The sequence below is a fragment of the Oncorhynchus mykiss genome, chromosome 27 (genome assembly GCF_013265735.2).
Source record: "Oncorhynchus mykiss isolate Arlee chromosome 27, USDA_OmykA_1.1, whole genome shotgun sequence".
Taxonomy (NCBI): domain Eukaryota; kingdom Metazoa; phylum Chordata; class Actinopteri; order Salmoniformes; family Salmonidae; genus Oncorhynchus; species Oncorhynchus mykiss.
Window position 1 is genome coordinate 14428226 of NC_048591.1, and position 18283 is coordinate 14446508.

At 42.2% G+C, this 18283-nt stretch overlaps 4 protein-coding genes across 17 annotated transcripts in view; 1 reads left to right on the forward strand and 3 right to left on the reverse strand.

Annotated features, from left to right (window-relative positions):
* LOC110507166 (arf-GAP domain and FG repeat-containing protein 1) overlaps positions 1-4622 on the reverse strand; it is a 41549-nt gene extending 36927 nt beyond the window's left edge. For 2 of the 9 annotated variants that reach the window (XM_021587052.2, XM_021587047.2), the window contains exon 1: positions 4223-4607. In XM_021587052.2, the coding sequence (XP_021442727.2) occupies positions 4223-4389 (167 nt within the window). In that variant the 5' untranslated portion in view covers positions 4390-4607. Of the gene's footprint in view, positions 1-4222 lie in introns of all 9 variants that reach the window. The other 7 variants (XM_021587055.2, XM_021587050.2, XM_021587051.2 and 4 more) reach the window with 5 other exon arrangements.
* A 2165-nt stretch (positions 4623-6787) lies between these two features.
* On the reverse strand, positions 6788-8743 carry LOC110507170 (39S ribosomal protein L44, mitochondrial). The gene is made up of 4 exons (XM_021587061.2): positions 8482-8743; positions 7826-8294; positions 7515-7693; positions 6788-7265 (listed from the first exon to the last, which is right to left on the reverse strand). Exons 1-4 carry the CDS (start codon positions 8655-8657, stop codon positions 7064-7066), a joined length of 1026 nt encoding a protein of 341 aa, XP_021442736.2. The 5' UTR covers positions 8658-8743; the 3' UTR covers positions 6788-7063.
* Positions 8744-9174: 431 nt separating this feature from the next.
* On the reverse strand, positions 9175-14196 carry LOC110507173 (mitochondrial fission factor homolog B). 4 transcript variants are annotated; one of them, XM_021587067.2, is made up of 8 exons: positions 14003-14196; positions 13111-13325; positions 12728-12900; positions 12305-12396; positions 11450-11614; positions 10614-10670; positions 10177-10267; positions 9175-10052 (listed from the first exon to the last, which is right to left on the reverse strand). In XM_021587067.2, the coding sequence occupies exons 2-8, from the start codon at positions 13319-13321 to the stop codon at positions 9921-9923; spliced, it is 921 nt and encodes a 306-aa protein (XP_021442742.1). In that variant the 5' UTR covers positions 13322-13325; positions 14003-14196; the 3' UTR covers positions 9175-9920. The 4 variants fall into 4 exon arrangements, with proteins under 4 accessions (XP_021442742.1, XP_021442744.1, XP_036820957.1 ...); XM_021587069.2 differs by lacking the exon at positions 11450-11614; XM_036965062.1 differs by lacking the exon at positions 10614-10670.
* A 1957-nt stretch (positions 14197-16153) lies between these two features.
* LOC110507158 (multiple epidermal growth factor-like domains protein 6) overlaps positions 16154-18283 on the forward strand; it is an 81822-nt gene continuing 79692 nt past the window's right edge. For all 3 annotated transcript variants that reach the window (XM_036965133.1, XM_036965135.1, XM_036965134.1), the window contains exons 1-2: positions 16154-16443; positions 17999-18133. In XM_036965133.1, coding sequence (XP_036821028.1) covers positions 16361-16443; positions 17999-18133 — 218 coding nt within the window. In that variant the 5' untranslated portion in view covers positions 16154-16360. The remainder of the gene's footprint in view (positions 16444-17998; positions 18134-18283) is intronic.

The window sequence follows — 18283 nt, forward strand, 5'->3', positions numbered from 1 at the left end:
CTAAATTATCCCCCATCACAAAATGTAATACCAGAGCACAAGTGGGAAATTCACAGTGTAATCCCTGCAGAACTATTAGAGAGATGAGAGACGGAAGGGCCAAACTATGTCCATCTGCAAACAATGATTCTAACAGTGTTCTCAGTTGAAGTGCACGTGAGTGCACAAACACCTTAGGTGCCAGAACAAAGACATAAACACAGAGCACCCAGATAGACTCGACCTAATGATGCAAGTACGTACCTAAAACAGTGCCAATGTGTGTAATAAGAGAAAGGGGCTACTGTCCAACATTGGGGTGCAAGAAGAATTCTGACAGGGCAAACCCAACACGGAGACAGGGGCACCTTAAAACCAGACTGGGAAGCAGCTAACATGCTGGACTACACTGGGCACACGTTGATTTTGAACCTCCACAACAGATGCAATCTGGATACGTAGGTTGAAAGGTCAGGTCCAAACACATGAACCACTCATGGACATTTAGCTAGCTAGCTTAGCTAATTTGTCCTGGGTTATAAAGATTGGGTTGTTATTTTACTCGATCTTTGTAGAATTTTGACCCATTTTGAGTCACACAAAATTGTTTGTGTTTTCTACTCTGACAATGAATCCACAGATAAAAGGGGAAACCCAGTTAGTTTCTAGTAATCTCTCCTCCTGTAGCAGTAGTTGTAGTAGTAGCAGAATCAGTAGTAGCAGTAGTAGCAGTAGTAAGTAGCAGCAGAATCAGTAGTAGCAGTAGTAAGTAGCAGCAGAATCAGTAGTAGCAGTAGTAAGTAGCAGCAGAATCAGTAGTAGCAGTAGCAGAATCAGTAGTAGCAGTAGCAGAATCAGTAGTAGCAGTAGTAAGTAGCAGTAGTAGTAGTAGCAGCAGAATCAGTAGTAGTAGTATTAGTAGCAGAATCAGTAGTAGTAAGTAGCAGAAGTAGTAGTAGCAGAATCCGTAGTAGTAGCAAGTAGCAGAAGTACTAGTAGTAGTAGCAGAATCAGTAGTAGTAGTAGTATTAGTAGCAGAATCAGTAGTATTAGTAGCAGAATCAGTAGTATTAGTAGCAGAATCAGTAGTAGTATTATTCTTTGGACTTTATATGGCAGTTGGCAACCAACTTTAAGGTGCATTACTACCACCAACTGGACTGGAGTGTGGACCTCAGTTCAGATTTCAATCACGCTATGCTCCTAAAAACCAATGAGGAGATGGGAAAGGCTGGACTTGCAGTGCATCACGCATCAAAAATAGAACCAAGTTCTATTTTAGCGCCTGGCTACACAGACGCTCTTTAACACGCGCAAGCAATTTAGATGAAATGATTGAATAACATTGTATGTGTACATTCATTTTGCAATGCTTGCGAATGCAACGCAGGCGGTGTGGTCAGCATATAGGTCAGTCTCAATTCCCCTACTTCTTAATGGAGCTATTAAGGTCTTAATAGAGTAAGGGAGGGACACACACTTCCCCTTTTCTGCCATTATTAAGCTAACCATTATCTGCTAATGGACCATGACAGGTTGACCTCAGTGAGGCAATGAAGAAGGAAAGCGAAGCCCGGCGTCTCACTGGGCAGCATTGATGAAGTAATCAGGACATTACAATGAACATCTTATTGAATTAATAACCAATGTGGTTGTGTTTCTTTCTGAAGGTTACACAAGTGTCTCCACAGAGGGCACGGCAAACAGTGGTGGGCTTGTGTCCTAAGGGTGAGGCTGGTGCTCAGGAACTTGTGTCAAGACACTACAGAGACCGAGAGAGGTATTGGTTGCTAACCTAGCTCTGCAGTGTAGCCTATGCAAACTGGGTGCAATTGAGTTCAGCAGAAGGCTACAGCAAACCTCATACACAAACTATGATGCTAGAGAAGAATCTGCAAATGTACTGACTAGCACAACATGGGTGGTTTTAAGCCTAACTGTGTAAGCAAGAGAAAAAACTGAAACCCCCCCCCCCCCCAAAGATTATGAAAATATTGGCATAATGACATCATATAGATCTACTGCAGAATATTATAGGCTAGCAAAGCAGGGAGCGCTGGGTTCATTTTCATCTCATTTGTATGTCAGCAGGAATTATTTCAATGATGACACACGCAAACAAGCTTGCTGCTGTTGAAGACACCGGATGATCTTCAACATAGCTGCAAACCAGGAAATGGTGAACAGTACACCAGTGATGTCCTCTGTTTAAGATATGTAACAGGTCGTTCATTACCATGCATGCAACCACCAGGCATTGTCAGATTCTGAACAAACAAGGTCAGGTTGACATGAAATAGCTGCAGCACATCAAAAATTCTAGTTTTTTTTCTCTGCCTGTATGGTGTTATAAAAAAAAAATATATATAAATATTATATATACACATATAAATATTATATATTTTACACACATTTCCTCAACAATATTTGACATTGCATTATTCCGGTGGTAGAAGGGAGGAGAAAAAAACAGCTTCAGTCCCACTAATCCTCAAATCCCAAACTATACAGATGCTTGGTTACACAATAGTACAAGCCAGAGGTACAGCATCAACCTTGGATCACATTAATACTGTTAGCTAAATAGTGAGCCAGAAAATAGGTTTCAATGGGAATGATCAATAGTCAAATCCCTACCTGTATAGTTAGCTAGGTAGATGACACTTGTTTTAATGTGGTCAACTTTGCCTGGTTCGATAACTAGCTGAGTTAGGTGGTAGACTAAAAAATGCTAGCTAGCCACATGAGGAGCAAAGTTAGCTTGCTAGTGTGCAGGCTGGTCTCATTAAGAATGTTTACATATCTCGCATGACTTATCTCATATGTATATACTTTATACCGTATCTATTCTATACTATAAATTGCATCTTAGCCGCTCTGTCACTGCTCATCCATATATTTATATATTCTTATCCCATTCCTTTACTAGATTGTGTGTATTAGGTTTTGTTGTGGAATTTGTTAGATATTAGGTTTTGTTGTGGAATTGTTAGATATTACCTGTTAGACACTGCTGCACTGTCGGATCTAGAAGCATAAGCATTTCGCTACACTTGCAATAACATCTGCTAACCATGTGTATATGTGACCAATAAAATGTGATTTGAATAATACTAGTGAACATCTAGCAACCCAAAGGTTGAGTGCTCAAATCTCATAAATGAAGGATTCTAACTTAATTTATAATTTAATTAATTCAATCATTTAATTAATAAAAAATGTTTAAAAAAAAGAAGTCATAGAGCCCTACCTATTTTGAGTGTCCCGGATTTTCGTTTACTATGGGCGCGTTCGTAAATTCATTCTGGCTATCTACTCCGATTTCAGGGCCCTCTGAGTGTGCCAGAGCGCAGAATAAGTGATGAATTTACAATGCTCAACACCCGTTGAATATGGCCGGTGTCAGTAAAAGTCGGCAAAAGGAATAATTCAATTGTTGCCAGTGGCACAGATACAGTCACCAACGCTGTGGATAACATGAAAACAGCTCTGCTAGGGCGAGTAAAATGGTCAGAATGAGATATTCTCTCATTTGTGTCTGGAAGTAGCTAGTAAGCTAGTCAATTAGCGTGGGTGCTTGACTACTGTTCTGAGGTCAGAACGCTCCGTTCAACCCTACTCCTCCGCCAGAGCGCCCAGTGACCGCTCTGAATGTTCTGAATTTACGAACGCCCCGAGTGCACTCTGGGCACCACTAATTTATTTACGAACACATCCTATGTTACGTCTACCCCTGAGACTAGGTTGCAGTGTGAAAAGACTGCAGCAGCAGGTGACACGTTTCTTAACTATAGAAAAACACACATCATAGTCAGACTTCTTGCCTAGACACTTTCACATCTAGCGGCTTACCAGTTAGTTACTACTCCTGTAAACTGGTTAACTGATTGGAGCCAGCTAACGTTAGCTAGCTACCGGTAAATTGCCGTTATGTGGCTAGCCACCAGCGAGCTTACTAGCCAAATAGATGATATCTGTATCTGGTTAGTTAGTAAACGATCATATTATTGTACTAGATATATCGCGAAAATCTGCCTCCATTTAGTTACCTATAGCTAGCACAGCAGACACCCAACTCACAAGACAATTGCGGTTCTAAATGAAAAGAGACGGGGAGGGGGTGGATAGCTAGCCTAGCTAACGGTTAGCTAGCTAACGTTAGTAAGTAGCTAGTTAGCAGACATGTTTGCGGCCTGTCAACGCGGAATGAAAATGTCACTCATTCAATCACATGTGTACCTACAGTATGCCAGAGCAGGAGGTGCAGACGAAAGACCCCACCGTCATGTTGGCATAGGTTGGGCCGCGCTGATCGCAGTCAAAGCACTTTCTGTTGGGAGGCAAACTCGTCATTTCTCTCAGCATCTTCAGGTGTTTCTCCTCCTGCTTTCTTTTCGCACTCGCCGCCATGACTGGGACAAATAGGGGAAGAAAAATAAAACCAGGGAAGGATGGGGAATTACAAGTAAAGGGAAAAGCTTTTGCTGCTAAACGGGTACCGACTCTGTCTGAAAGGAACGGAGTAGAGCGGCTACTTGTGCTGTCGGCTGAACGAGGAGTCACGCACTATCCGCGCTTGGTTTCCATGGGCAAACCAGCGCCACCCAGCAGCTTGACACTTATCATTGCATCATGTGTCCTAATTCCAGGCACATTCCTTTTCATCATACAAAGAGGAAACACCCCTCATCTCATACATCTTAAGATGTACATCTATTATTAGGGTATCATTACATTGGAACAAGAATTAGAGGAATAGAATAGTTAGAAGAGAATAGAATTGAAGATGTCAGAGATGTGTAGAAGTTTGTATGTCACCTTAGGCGATTATGTGTTATACATTTCAATAATCATAAATTGCTTATTTATTAGTGGTGGAACACTATTTGAGAATGTGCTATTCTTATTGCTTTTCTTATCATTCAGGAAAAAACAGCACACAATGTTGAGTTACATATAGTGTGATGGACTACTGCGTTGAAAGTGAAAGAAAAGGCTGCTGTGCCCATGTGAGTGACTGTGCTTCACATCCATGGCTCCTACTGTATAAAAACAAGTGCTGTTTATTGGAACATACATCACTGTGGCCAAGCTTCCTGCCATCCAGGACCTCTATACCAGTTAGAGGAAGGCTCTAAAAATTGTCAAAGACTTCAGCCACCCTAGACATAGATTGTTCTCTCTGCTACCACACGGCAATCGGTACTGGAGCAAGTCTAGGTCCCAATAGCTTCTTTACAGCTTCTACCCCCAAGCCATAAGACTCCTGAACAGCTAATCAAATGGCTACCCAGACTATTTTCATTGCCCCCCCCCCCCCCCCCCCCCACCCCACCCCCATTTTTAAGCTGCTGCTGCTCTGTTTATTATCCATGCATAGACACTTTACCTCTACCTACATGTACCTGTACCCTCTGTATGCAGCCTCACTACTATTATTTTATTGTTGCTCCTTAATTATTAGTTATTTTTCAAATGTATTTATTTTTTACTTCAGTTTATTTTAGTAACTACTTTCTTAACACATATTTTTTCTTAAAACTGCGTTGTTGGTTAAGGGCTTGTAAGTAATCATTTCACTGTCGTATTCACCGCATGTGACAAATCAAATTTGATTTGAACTCCAAGGGTGACTAGGTCCCACTGAGTAGCCTACATCGGAGAGAAGATCTGCTTTGACAGCTTACCTTGGAGGACACTGGCTTAAAATAGGTCAAGAGTACAGGGCATATATTCATAAAGCATCTCAGAATAGGTGTGCTGATCTAGGATGAGGTTGCCCCTCTTGTCAATATGATTCAAAAGTCAAAACTTAGCCTAGATCAACATTCCTACTTGAGATGCTTTTTGAATCCGGGCCAAGAAACAGTCTCTCAATAGAAATGTATCAGTGCAGATAAATAAGTGCAGATTATCATTTTAAGACAAAATACAGATGAACATGAATGAGGATGCAACCCCTTCTACCCTGCTCTGTGATCCTAGTGATGAATATATTGGGATGTAGGCCTATTAGGGCTGGCCTACACTTCTTGCCTGCAGATAGAGCCCTTCATTCCCCTTCTAAAGGCTAAATGACTGCTTTAAAAAAGAACAGACGAGAAAGGAGGAAGCTAGGCCCACAGGTTCTGCTGCCGATGCTTCGAGGGACCAGGGAGGGATGATAGCACAGTTGGCATGAAGTGGACCAGATGGAGAGTGAAACGAGTGTATATTACACACCCACATGTAACATCACTGTTCAGCCATGCTATATTCTGCTTGCAATCACTACAGATAAAATATTCAATTTGTAATAATGAATTGCAGAATCCAAATACTTTCTGTAAAAGTAATTTGAAGTAATAGACAGATTACCCAGTTGAGGTCAAAGAGCAATTATCCAGTTGGTTCCCAACCTGTGCAAATAAATGCACAATAAAAGTGCATTTGCAAAGGGCCGAAACGGGTGTCTATACTGGTGTCAGACTTTTCATAGTAAAATACAGCTTTAATAAACCAGGCCAGACACTTAAGTCGAGTTCTCACTCCAAGTTCTGCCGATTGGTTGCAGTGGTATTAGCAGAGGATAAAAGAGGGAGCCACATCTCCCACTATGGATGTCAGGGACATTATCCTGGCAACCAATCACAGCAGGTGATCCCGACTAGCCCAAAAATGACCTTCCAATGTATAGTGTCGTGGATCCTACTCTTGTGATATCAATCCATTGCACATTGCTAACCCATGTTTTTTTAGAGCAGACTAATGTCAACTGTTGTGGGACAGTCATACATTAATGAATAACACCCAATAATAAGCAGACAGGTTAAACCAAAGATGGTATAATAAACATTCTTTCAAGAGACATGCTCAGGGATACACATACATTTTGCTTTTAAATCAATAATATATTACACAAAAAAACATTATTTTGCCAAAGGACAGTCCTCTAATTTAAAGGGCTGAGCAGACCACATAGTTTGGAGGGTATCCCTAGGTTTGAGTTTATGAGTCTGTGAGAGGTTGGTCCTGATAGGCTAAGGGAACCGCTTGACTTTGACCCTCTGGCATGTCATGAGCTGTCATCAACTGGTGGAAGACATTATAGTGCTTGGGGTGACATGTCCTTTAGCTGCTGCTGATGGATTGAGGGTAGGAGTCCGAGCTTCTCCTCTGCTGCAGAGAAGTTAGAGGGTCTCCGGTTCTCAGTGCAGCCATAGATTTTCCTCAGGGCCACGCGTGCGGCCTCCTCCTCTGCAGCCAGAACTGTCTCCCCTGGAGCCTCTGCAAAAAGCTTCTTATCACTGAGGACACAAACACACACACTCACTCAGTAGCATAATCAATAAACAACAAACTACCGGTAGAACACTACCACACACCTCTCACACTCCATAAGTAACGGCAAGAGTTTTTCCTGATCATCTGTCCCGACCAGGGAAAAAATACTTTAGGTCCTGGGTCACAGCGTATTCCTGGTCAGGTCTCGTGATCAGGAAAACCTCCTGGCTTTATCAGGAGGCATACGGATGGGAGTGGCCAGTGAGGCGTACCTGTACAGCCCTACAAAGTAGAGTGGGAGCACGGTGCCGGCACCGGCCGACCTGGTGAGACGAGGCTCTGGGAGGGCCACGTTCCTCTTGGACAGCTCCTCCACCAGCAGCCCCATGGGGTTCACCACCGACCACATTTCAAATAGGTCTTTACCTACCAACTGGGTGACCAGGAAATCCTGGTGGGAGAGAAGAGGGCATGGGAGGTGAGATCATCTTTAGATACACAAGCAATCTAATGTTCATTTGAAATGTTTAATCTTAACCGTTAGTTGGGTGTGTGTTGAAAGTTGTGCGGATCTTCCTCTTACCCGAAGGAAAAGGCCTGCTCTCTCAGCTCCACTGCTCTCCTGGAGTGCTCCGATCACAGCGAGGAACGTACTGTGCAATACTTCATCAGGGACAGGGAATTGAGCGCTCATAGTTAGGTCCTCAATGGCAAGGTTCCGCGCCACATGGCAAACTACTGGATGACTGGTCAGGTGGCTGACAATGGCAACCACTCCTTTGCTGGGCAGGCTAGGGAAGCTGGCCCTGCACCAGTCAGACAGGAAGCTTTTGGTGAACTCCAAGCCCTGTGTGTTCAGCTGAATGTTGTCCCCCAGGACCAGAGCGGCCGTTTCAGAGTCCACGCCGAGTGCCTGCCTCCTCTCTTTCTCTGACTGAATGTAACAGGGGTTCACGAAGGCTGTCTTCAGGAGCTCTGGGGAGAAGTTTTCTTTAAGGCGGCTGCTGAATGCCTGGACTTCTGCATGGTAGTCCCAGTTAGGTTTTTGAGAGCTAGGAGACAGAGCAAGGAGAAATTAATAACTATGACCACGGTGCATGAAATCAGTATGTACCTAAGATACAGTAGTCTTCTATATTGGCTATAATATAGTAATTTCAGCTAACGTTAACTATGAGCACCAACACAAATGGCCTTGACTTGATCCCAATGATACCAAGGTATCTTAGCTATCATTACCGTGGCTTAGGTGGTGGAAGCCCTTCTATCTTCAACTTTCTTTCCATCAAAAGAGTGTATGCTTTCATCCATCGCTTCTTCTCTCGGGTCTGTGTAAGGAGTACATTTCTACAAACATGATGACAGTGAATTCCAAACGTTAGCACACCACGACTTACAATGTATCCGGATGCCATGACAGTTTCTGACGGCGTGTAACAATAAATACGTTCCGGACAGCAACCCTAACGCGCTAAGTTTGTTCCAGTTTAGAAAATGATCAGAAGAGGGTTCCAACTTTCAACCAAAGACGTGATTCCAATTTACATTGTAATAACAATATACATAACATACTAATGAAGTGTTACGGAGTAGTGACCAACAATTAGTTCAACTAGTAATTTAATTATATTTTTAGGCTACATCACATTGTGTTCAAAAGGCTAAATTACACATTCTTTAACATCTGACCCAAGAGTGATATGTTCTTGCAATTTGTAGTCTATTACATTTATATGTGATAATTGTTCATGACGTAGTTTGGAGGTTGTGAACTACTTTTTCTAAGTAACTTTAGTTAATGATGCCATATTTTTCTTATGGGTAGCTTTAGCGTATCTTAACTTCTTCCAGTGTGAAGTAATTGGTAGCAACGTAAACTATATTTTCATAGTAGCTTCCAACACGGCTAATTAATACATCTAAACTCAAACATCAGAATTTACTATTTTGTCATTTATTCAAATAAAATTGTATGAATCTCAGCATAATATGCTGGCACATTATGACTGAAAACTACAACCAATTTGAAAACATTGTGCTCCAGCCAGCGAGTTCTTGGTAAAAAAAAAAAAGGTAGGAACTGAAGATAAAATATGAGAAATAGCATATCATGCCTATGGCTTGGTGGATATGGGCCATACATAATGAACCAAAATGGTGTAATAGCAATAGTGTGACTGTTTCCTTTCAGTATTATACATCAATTAAACCCATGAGAAAATTTAACATGATGTATTATCTTACAATTTAACAATAGTACTTGACAACATTTTTACATCTTTTCACATCACTCCAGTCCCAAATAAATATTTAACATATGTAGCCCATTTCGATTTGTCTCCACTGTGGCTTATTTTTCCCCTTTTCTTTAGACCTCTTATCTGTTGGAAATGCCTCGGGGGCAATGATTACAACTGAGTAACATTAAGAAATATTTACAGCCGAGTCAAGCGTTGCTTCTTAAGCCAAAAAAAACAAAACAATTATATAGCATTGTAAAAAAATGTACAAGTACATGGTTACAATAAAATTAAATGAAAACAAACATCCCATTGCCCAATAGCAAGGCCATCCAGCGATGGGACTAAGTGCAGAGAGTACATTTAGCTAACATTTGACACATAGAAGAGGAGAGGCTTTGTTCTCCACTCTCTGACAGTGGATCGGAGGAAAGGGTTCTAGCGGCGGAACCAAACCCAGCTGTTGATAAGCCAGAAGGCTACGGTGACGGAGTACATGATCATCTCACGCTTGGCCCTCTCCTTGTTCTCCTCTTCTATGAGCTGGAGCCTCCGGTTCAGCTTGATGATCTATAGGCACACCAATGAAAATCACATCAACACCACCAACCAATATAGCCAAAACAAAACATGTGGGCTTAATGATATACCTTCCATAGAAGTACAGTACAGTCTAAATGTATTAGGAGCAGACCTGCCGTCGAAGTGTTGCTGCATCTACGACAGCCATGTCATCAGGAGCCATGGAGACATCCAGAGTAGTGTCTAGAGTGGCCAGAGCAAGCCTTGGGTGAAGAGAAATAGACCAAACACATCCTGGTTAACCATTTCTATCACGGATCAGGCATGATGATCTTTCCGATCGTTGATCAATGATGATGTAAAAGACAGATTGTCAAACAATTATTGTCAATGTATTTCTATTATAAATACATTTACAATACATTGACAACAGTTCAATAGACATGCATTATTCATTGCCCAATTATCTTCTCAACTATTATTGACAGCAACACTCATCCTCTTCTGACAATAACTATGGCCTATATGATGAAAGGAAAGAGAGAGGAGGAAAAAGAACAGAGAGGGAGAAAGAGAGAGGGGTGAAGTCTACGTGCCAGGTGGAGTTACCTGGATTCATGCAGAGGGTTAGAGGTCAAGGCAGACCCCCCTCGCAGCGATGGCTTGCTGAAGACGGCAGAAACAGGGAAGGGAGAGAGGAAGCAATAGAGATAGAGCAGCATACCAAACAGTGTCTCACACATGCAATCCCAAAGTCTCTCACACTCACTCTTGAAATTCGTAGTTCCAATGTCTATGACTTTGATCATTCAGTGTAAAACAGACTACCAATATATTCATCTCCAATACACTTCTCCTCAGAGAGTAGACAATACACATCACTATATAGGTTGGCTGTTGACATTGCTTGATAATGGCCTTACAGCACATGGATCGAGCAAGAACAGCACTAACTTAAAACTCTACTGTTTTCAATTAAAATATGACTTCGCTCCACACACTACTCTCCTCTCAACCAATTCAGTCAAGCACTGAGTGAGGCGACAGCTCAATAACAGCACATCAGACAAAGTCAATCTTGATTTGCAATGATAAATAAATATACATCATGACATATTATTAGTGTTACTGCGTGTTACAAATCACCAGGTGTTCCCTACCCATTGCCCCAAAATAAATGATTCAAATACGGTCAAGAGAAATCATTTTGTTCATTGAGCAAATGTCCAAATTATACGATTATAGTTTTTGTTCAATTGTCCAACACCCGAGAACTGATTTGATGACCCTGTCCATGCGAAAGAGACAACAGCAGGGACTTCATTGCCTCAGAGAGGATTAAAACAATTGTATTGTATTGAATTGAGGGGTTAATCTCTGCACGGTGAGCAGAGTGGGAGAGGTCAGCCTAGAGATGACCTTAAGAGGAGGGGTCATGGGGTCACCTGCGGTGGTTCTCGTCCAGAACCTCCAAGACCTGCTGGTAGGCCCGGCGCGTGGTGGACTGGATGAAAGAGAGAACGCCGCTAGCGCTGTACAGGTTCTGTTCGTCCTCGGCCATGGCGAGAGGGGGGCAGGCGCGGAGAGGGGCTGGGAGGGACGGGTTCACACTGCCCCCACCAACATGAGTGGTCAAGCCAGAGAAAACAGAGCAGAGAGAGAGAGGGGGAGAGAGAGTGAAGGAGAGGGAGGGGAGAAAGACCATCCGCACTTTACTCACTGTGCAGAGATAACAGCCACCAAAGAGTGACAGAGATGGTACTGATGGGGTGATGTCAAACAGATCATACTAGTGCACCACTGAACTATACCTAACCCTCTACCAGGAAGGGAGATACGGACACAAAAGCATGGAAAGGTCCTAATTAAGGTCCCAATGAGTCATCTCCCACAAAGATGCTCTGAACAAAATAGGACCCCCAAGGACTTTGTATAGTGAAATAAGCTTTTAAAAAATGAAATGGTTCTATGCCATGTTTACTGTAAGGTGCCTCTCCCTGGTACTAATCTCACACTGACACAGAACTGCAACAGCACAGGGTGCAGACCCAGATACAACTACCAACCAAACAGGCTACAGAGTGGGCAACACCACCGGCTAGAAACAGACACCCAACTACAGTCAAATCATTATCACAACAAATCAACAGAGTGAGAGATAGACAAACAGGCCAGCAGACAGGGAAAACCACTGGACAGATGGAAGGAAGAAGAACAGGCTTGTGGAAGAGGAGAGGGGTGTGGTGGTGGATTGTGGATGGCACTACTGGGGTGTGGACCACAGTTGATAGGCTACTTACGTTGAATCGTTTCTGGCAATCTGGCTATTGCGACGGACAGTGGTGTTCTCGCTGGCTGAACGTTCCCGCCGCAACCGCCCTTGCGAACGCACCTATTAGGAGTGGAGAACACATAAATACTGATATCCTCTTCCCGTAAAACACTGACTTTGCCGTCACTTTCAAATAAACTCCCCATTGTCAGTGTAGAGGAAGTGGTTCTATGAACTATGCTCACAAGACAAATGGCTTTGCCAGAGATCTGAAATTTGTGTAAGCTCACAGAACTAATGTCTAGGCTTTAGCTCAGAGGGCTAGCACAGTCTTGAGCTGCTTGGATGACCAGGGATTGATACCGCTTGTTCACACATGCCTGGTCCATTGCATCACCCGATCAGTACGATCTCTGTCCATTTATAGACTCTCCCTCCCCCAGTACCTTACCTCCTCACTGGGCTGGGCTGGGGCTGCACTGCGCTCCGTTTCCATGAAGTCCAGTGGCCGCTCATTGAGGGTAAGGACCCGAGGAGGTGTCTTCAGGGACAGGCTCTCTAGCGGGGTGGACTGGATCAGGTCCAGGTCTCTGGGTCTCGGGAACTGGGAGTCCTCACTATCTCCTGAGAAAAGCAGTCAGGCAGGGTGTCACATAAGGGCCAATACAGGGTTATGTTCAGTAAGACTAAAATTGTTTACAATGGGAAAATGAAACTAGAGTCAGTGAGAACCCCATCCATTTGAAATCAATTGATCCCGTTTCGAGCCTAATGAACATGGCCCAGGAGTATCAACACTACTAAGACCCTATGGAGGACCAACGTAATAGCTACCAGACATTACGATCCTCTCTGGGACCTGCATCATGACGTTGTGCAGGTCACGTGAGCCTGCCTCAGGGTTGTCATGACCGTAGGGGCCCATTTTGAGCATCTCTGGAATCCTCATGCGTTGGCTGATGCCCTCTGTGTACTCCAGCTCGTAGTGGATGCGGTTAATCTCCGCCATCTCTGCAGTAGGAGAGGGGAATGCAGCTGCGTTCATTTGGCTGGAAAATATACAAAGAAAAAATATTTTCACTTTCAATATCAGCTGACCCAACTAACTACAACATAGTTTGGGATTCCCTTTGACAACAATAATACAATGGCAAGCAAGTTTTACTTTATCTATTAAGAGAAGAGGTCCTAAAATAAATGGGTATCCATGTAGCCACATATAGGCTTATTTTTAACTATACCCCAGGAAACCTTGATGGTGATGGTCTTCTTTATGAATTAAAATAGAACGAATTCTCGTGACGCCATCGTGTGATAAGAATAAAAGGAGCATCCGAATCAACGGCCTGAATGCATTTCCACTCTCCAGATGAGGAGTACTTACTAAGTTTGGTATTAGTATTTTCACCAATGAAACCAAAGTAGACCTTGGATGGCTGGAATATCAACAAAAATAATAGCTCGCTATGTCTCGAGTTGGCTAGCAAGCTATCTAAGTTAGCTAGCTAGTTCTGTTGGTGCGCTTACTGTTTGTAATGTTTACCGAAATAAAGCCCCATAAATGCAATTCCAAACATTATTCAGCGAGTAGCAAGCTAACTACTGACTGCGGCCTGACCAGATACTTTGAAATGTCTGTATGACAGACAGTTAGCTAACACGTCACTAGCATGCTAGCTTTTCGAAACACCATTTCTAGCTGATAGTAGTAGCTAGCTGGCCTTACCCTTTGGTTTGTTCTTCTCTCAGGTATTAAATATACGTGCAAAAACGGATATGGTCCAGCTGAAGATTCAAGGGTGCATTACAGAGGATGTAGCATCTTTAGATGTTGATTCCAGGAGGCTGAAAGGGACAACAACTTACACTACCGCCCTGAATGAATGTCATGGATGGTGGACCCAAACAGGAAGTTGTTCACGTCACATGAAAATGATTGTTTTCCATACTGTAAAATACCTGTTATTATATCTGTGATAATGATTTCTACAGGGGTGGAAAAAGTACAAAATTGTCATATTTGAGTAAAAGTAAAGATTCCTTAATAGAAAATGACTCAAGTAAAAGTAAAAGTGATCCAGTAAAATACTACTTGGGTAAGAGTCTAAAAGTATTTGGTTTTTATTTAAGTATCAAAAGCAAATGTAATTTCTCGAGTATCAAAAGTAAAAGTATAAATCATTTCAAATTCCTTATATTAATCAATCCAGACGGCACCATTTTCTTGCGTTTTTAAATGTAAATATAGCCAGGGCCACACTCTAACACACATAATTTACAAACGAAGCATTTGTGTTTAGTGAGTCTGCCAGATCAGAGGCAGTAGGGATGACAATGGATGTTCTGTTGTGCGTACATTTGACTATTTTCTAGTCCTGCTAAGCATCCAAAATGTGTCAGTAAAAAGTACATTCTTTTTTTTTTTTAGGAATGTAGTGAAGTAAAAGTAACTAGTCAAAAATATAAATAGAAAAGTAGATACCATAAAAACTACTTAAATAATACTTTAATGTATTTTTACATAAGTACTTTACACCACTGGATTTCTGCACTCACGTGGTGGGTACTTATTAACCATGGGTCAAAACATATTTAAGCAAACGTTTTTATTGTTTGATCATAAGAATGAATAGATTTCCCTAAAATGTTGCCTGATGTATTATTAACAGATACAAATGATTTAGCCTACTCATTCAGCAGTTTTATCACAATTATTTGGGGGTTGGAACATGTGCAGAGATTGAGAGGGAGATTGAGAGAGAGTTAAAGAGAGTATGGATGCAGAGATTATAGAAGACACTGTGAAAACGCTCTACAAACTGCTGGAGAAGATCCATAAGTAGGGAGAGAAGGTGGAAATAAAAGAGAATGTGTTGGAGAAGGCAAGGAGTGGAGAGTGAAAAGGAGGAAATTAAGAAGAAGAAGGAGGGGTAGAGAGGAAGGAGAAGGTGGCAATGCAGAGTTAGGTGGTGAAGAAGAGGGAGTAGGTAGTGATGAAAGACAAGGGGCTGGAAAAGCAGAAAGAGAAACTGGAGAAAAAGAGCAAGAAGCTAGACATATTGGAGAAAGTTGGAAAGTTGGGAGTTGGAAAAGAAGAAAGAGAAGTTGGAGAGGAAGAATAAGATAATGGAAAGGTTGAAAGTGGGTGTGAATAAGAGAAGGTCGAATATTACAAGAACAGGAGAGGTTATTAAACAATTAAGTGAATGAGATTGACAAAATAAAAGTAGATGTCAAAGAGAAGGCAAAAAGTGACAGGTGGAGTTGAAGTGATGGAAGGAGAAGATGGAAAGAGAAAAAAGTGAGAAATAAATGGAGAGAGAGGGAGAAGTTTGAGAAGAGGAAGAGTAGGATGGAGAGAAAAACACACACATAAAGCCATTCATGAACCACTTTGCACTCAGCACTGTGAGCCTACATTTAAAAAAACATCTGAATTAACATCTGAGAGAACCGCAAACTTGCGCTGTAGGGTAGTCTCCTATAACACATTGCAATTTATAAATGCACGATTCAACGACAACAACGGTGGAGGTCGCTGTTTCCAAATCAACGCTTTCTAATTGAAACATCACTGAACTCTAACAAAACACTATCAAATAGGCCTACAGGCTCCAGAGAAAAAAACTAATAAAGCGGGAAGGTGTCAAAAAGTCTTAGGGTTGGTAAATATGTTTGATCTCGTAAATAAAGGTCGTAAATGGATCAATAATCAAACCAATCCGAATCTATTTAGTGTATGAAGTTAAAGTTCAATAGTCTGCACTTTTCATAGATCAAAATACACAGTTGAAAAGCTCTTAGTAGCGGAGAGCTGAGTAAAGATCGATCTCATTGGTGATGATAGGGACCCTCTAGTGCTCGTGGGTGGTACTCCGGAACTCTTGTGAATAGAGCTCGTACGACGAAGGGGGATGGATGCAAGCAAAGGACAAGAAGACCCTTTCAAACTCTCTAGACACGGGACAATTTGGAAGCATTATAGTCCTGTTTCGATGCACATCATTATTTGACGGGACAATAGGAGATATTTACCTTCACCACATCACTCTTTAATTTGTAGTCTTCCCCGTGTGAATGAATAATGTTCTTGAACGTTTTAATGTGGTGCATGATAGCACTGGACACCGCACGCATCGCATCATCTCTGGAGTTACAACCTGGCATGTGAGTGAATTTAGAGTTGCTCGAATATTGTATGTTGAATCATCTAATACATGAGCGTTCACGTGTCTGTCTCTGAGACACATGAACATTTGAGTCTGTAGATAACCAAAGGAATAAATAGTCCATTTGGATTTCGCGGCTCTTCAATGGAAATGTGTCATTGCAGCATGTTTCAACATGCTTTTGGTTAAAGGGATCAACCACAGCCTCTTATCATGGTTATTAGGCTTTGTTGTCACTGTTTTCTACTGTTGGATACGAACGTTATATCTGTACGGTGTACTCTTGTCTTTTTTGACTGCACAACAGTAATCTGGATGCATTTGTCCTCTAGGCGTCGCCCTTTGTGGACCCCACGTAAAATAAACCATATTACTTTACCCGGCAAGCATGATCATTATTATGCTGAGGATGTAAAGCAATGTGTATTTCTCGAGAGACTTCGCGAAAAGAATGAGCGTGTGCAGGACACGCATTCAGAATGATATTTTCATGACTATAAGAGCCTAAAACTTCCCTTAGCTATTTCACCTAGCCTGCTGTCTATTGAACCCAGATGGTGTGTGCAGATGCAGAAATACACGTTTGGACACAAGTGTGTTATATATCCCTGTTCTGACAACATCTTGATATATTTATGATGGATGGTATGTAGATATTCAGCTGCTGAATACCTTGCCATTTTCATTGGCGGACAGGAAGACATGCACAAAGTCACGGCACGCACACAAACAAGCGCACACATTCTGACATATTTTCTCTGACGAGATAATAAACTAGTATTGCCTGGGGAGTTTTATTGGTTATTTATTGGGTATCTGGAACACTGTCCAAGTCCAGCAGAGTATTTGAGAACACGAGTCTAGGGAATTCTAAAGGAGAACAGACCAAAACCTAGACCACAGATGCAGATAGAATGGTTTTACTTTACATGATTTAACCCACAGCAGGTAACTCACAAGCCATCTAGAATGAGATACTCCTAACAATGGCCAATTATTGCTGAATTCAATCCAATTGCTAAATTCCCAGGTCTATCTGGTGCTGTGAATAGACATACGATAGCACATCTAGGTAATGTATGTCACTGTGTCTGTTGGAATGTGTGCACATGCTTCCTCTTGGATGGTTTCAGTGTTTCCCCTGTGTCGGTGTGCTCCCTGGGAGACACACACACACACACACCTCATCTGGGGTGAACACGCTGGGCACCTGTCAAGACGCTGGAGGGTCTGGAGCTGCTGGGTGGTTCATGATAAGGGTCAGCAACTCTGGTGTCAGATGGAGGAGAGTAAAAAACTCTCTCTCTCTCTCATTGACCTCAACCCTGACCCTCTCCTGTCCTGTGTACCCATCGCTAATAAATTGAAGGATATCTAAACCGCTCATCTCCATTTTTATGCCATTGTAAATCAATGATTCAATTGATGATAACAACATGGTATATAACAATGTAGCCCTAGTATCCAGAGTAATTATAGTGTTACTACACAGGTATACAAGCTACTTAATGTAAAGTGTTACAGACTGAACCATCCTCTCTGTGTCTCTGCAGGCCTAATGTGTGTGCGGAGCAGGAGTTGTCCATGCTGGGTGCACGCCAGCCTTGTGTCCAGGCCTTCACTCGGATGGTCAAGGTCTGGAAGCAAGGCTGCACCGGCCACCGCTGGTGTGTTGGCTACGAAAGGAGGTGAGTGGCACATCTTCTCCAATACCCTGTTGTTGTTGTTGTTGTTGTTGTTGTTGGATAGTTGTACTCAGTCTCTCCTATCATAACTGGGCTCATACAGATGTAGGATCTTAATTTGAGCCAGTTTGCTACAGCAGGGAAATAATCCTG

What these genes read in the sequence shown, in the direction of transcription:
- LOC110507170 (XM_021587061.2), bottom strand. Translation starts at nt 8,657, where the DNA reads ATGGCATCCGGATACATTGTAAGTCGTGGTGTGCTAACGTTTGGAATT. An exon ending in CTTCCACCACCTAAGCCACG is followed by an intron (nt 8,295 to 8,481) that starts GTAATGATAGCT and finishes TCTGTCTCCTAG; the next exon opens with CTCTCAAAAACCTAACTGGG. An exon ending in GAGCAGGCCTTTTCCTTCGG is followed by an intron (nt 7,694 to 7,825) that starts GTAAGAGGAAGA and finishes CTCTCCCACCAG; the next exon opens with GATTTCCTGGTCACCCAGTT.
- LOC110507173 (XM_021587067.2), bottom strand. Translation starts at nt 13,321, where the DNA reads ATGAACGCAGCTGCATTCCCCTCTCCTACTGCAGAGATGGCGGAGATT. An exon ending in ATTGCCAGAAACGATTCAAC is followed by an intron (nt 11,615 to 12,304) that starts GTAAGTAGCCTA and finishes TGGTGGGGGCAG; the next exon opens with TGTGAACCCGTCCCTCCCAG. An exon ending in CAGCAACACTTCGACGGCAG is followed by an intron (nt 10,053 to 10,176) that starts GTCTGCTCCTAA and finishes GTGTGCCTATAG; the next exon opens with ATCATCAAGCTGAACCGGAG.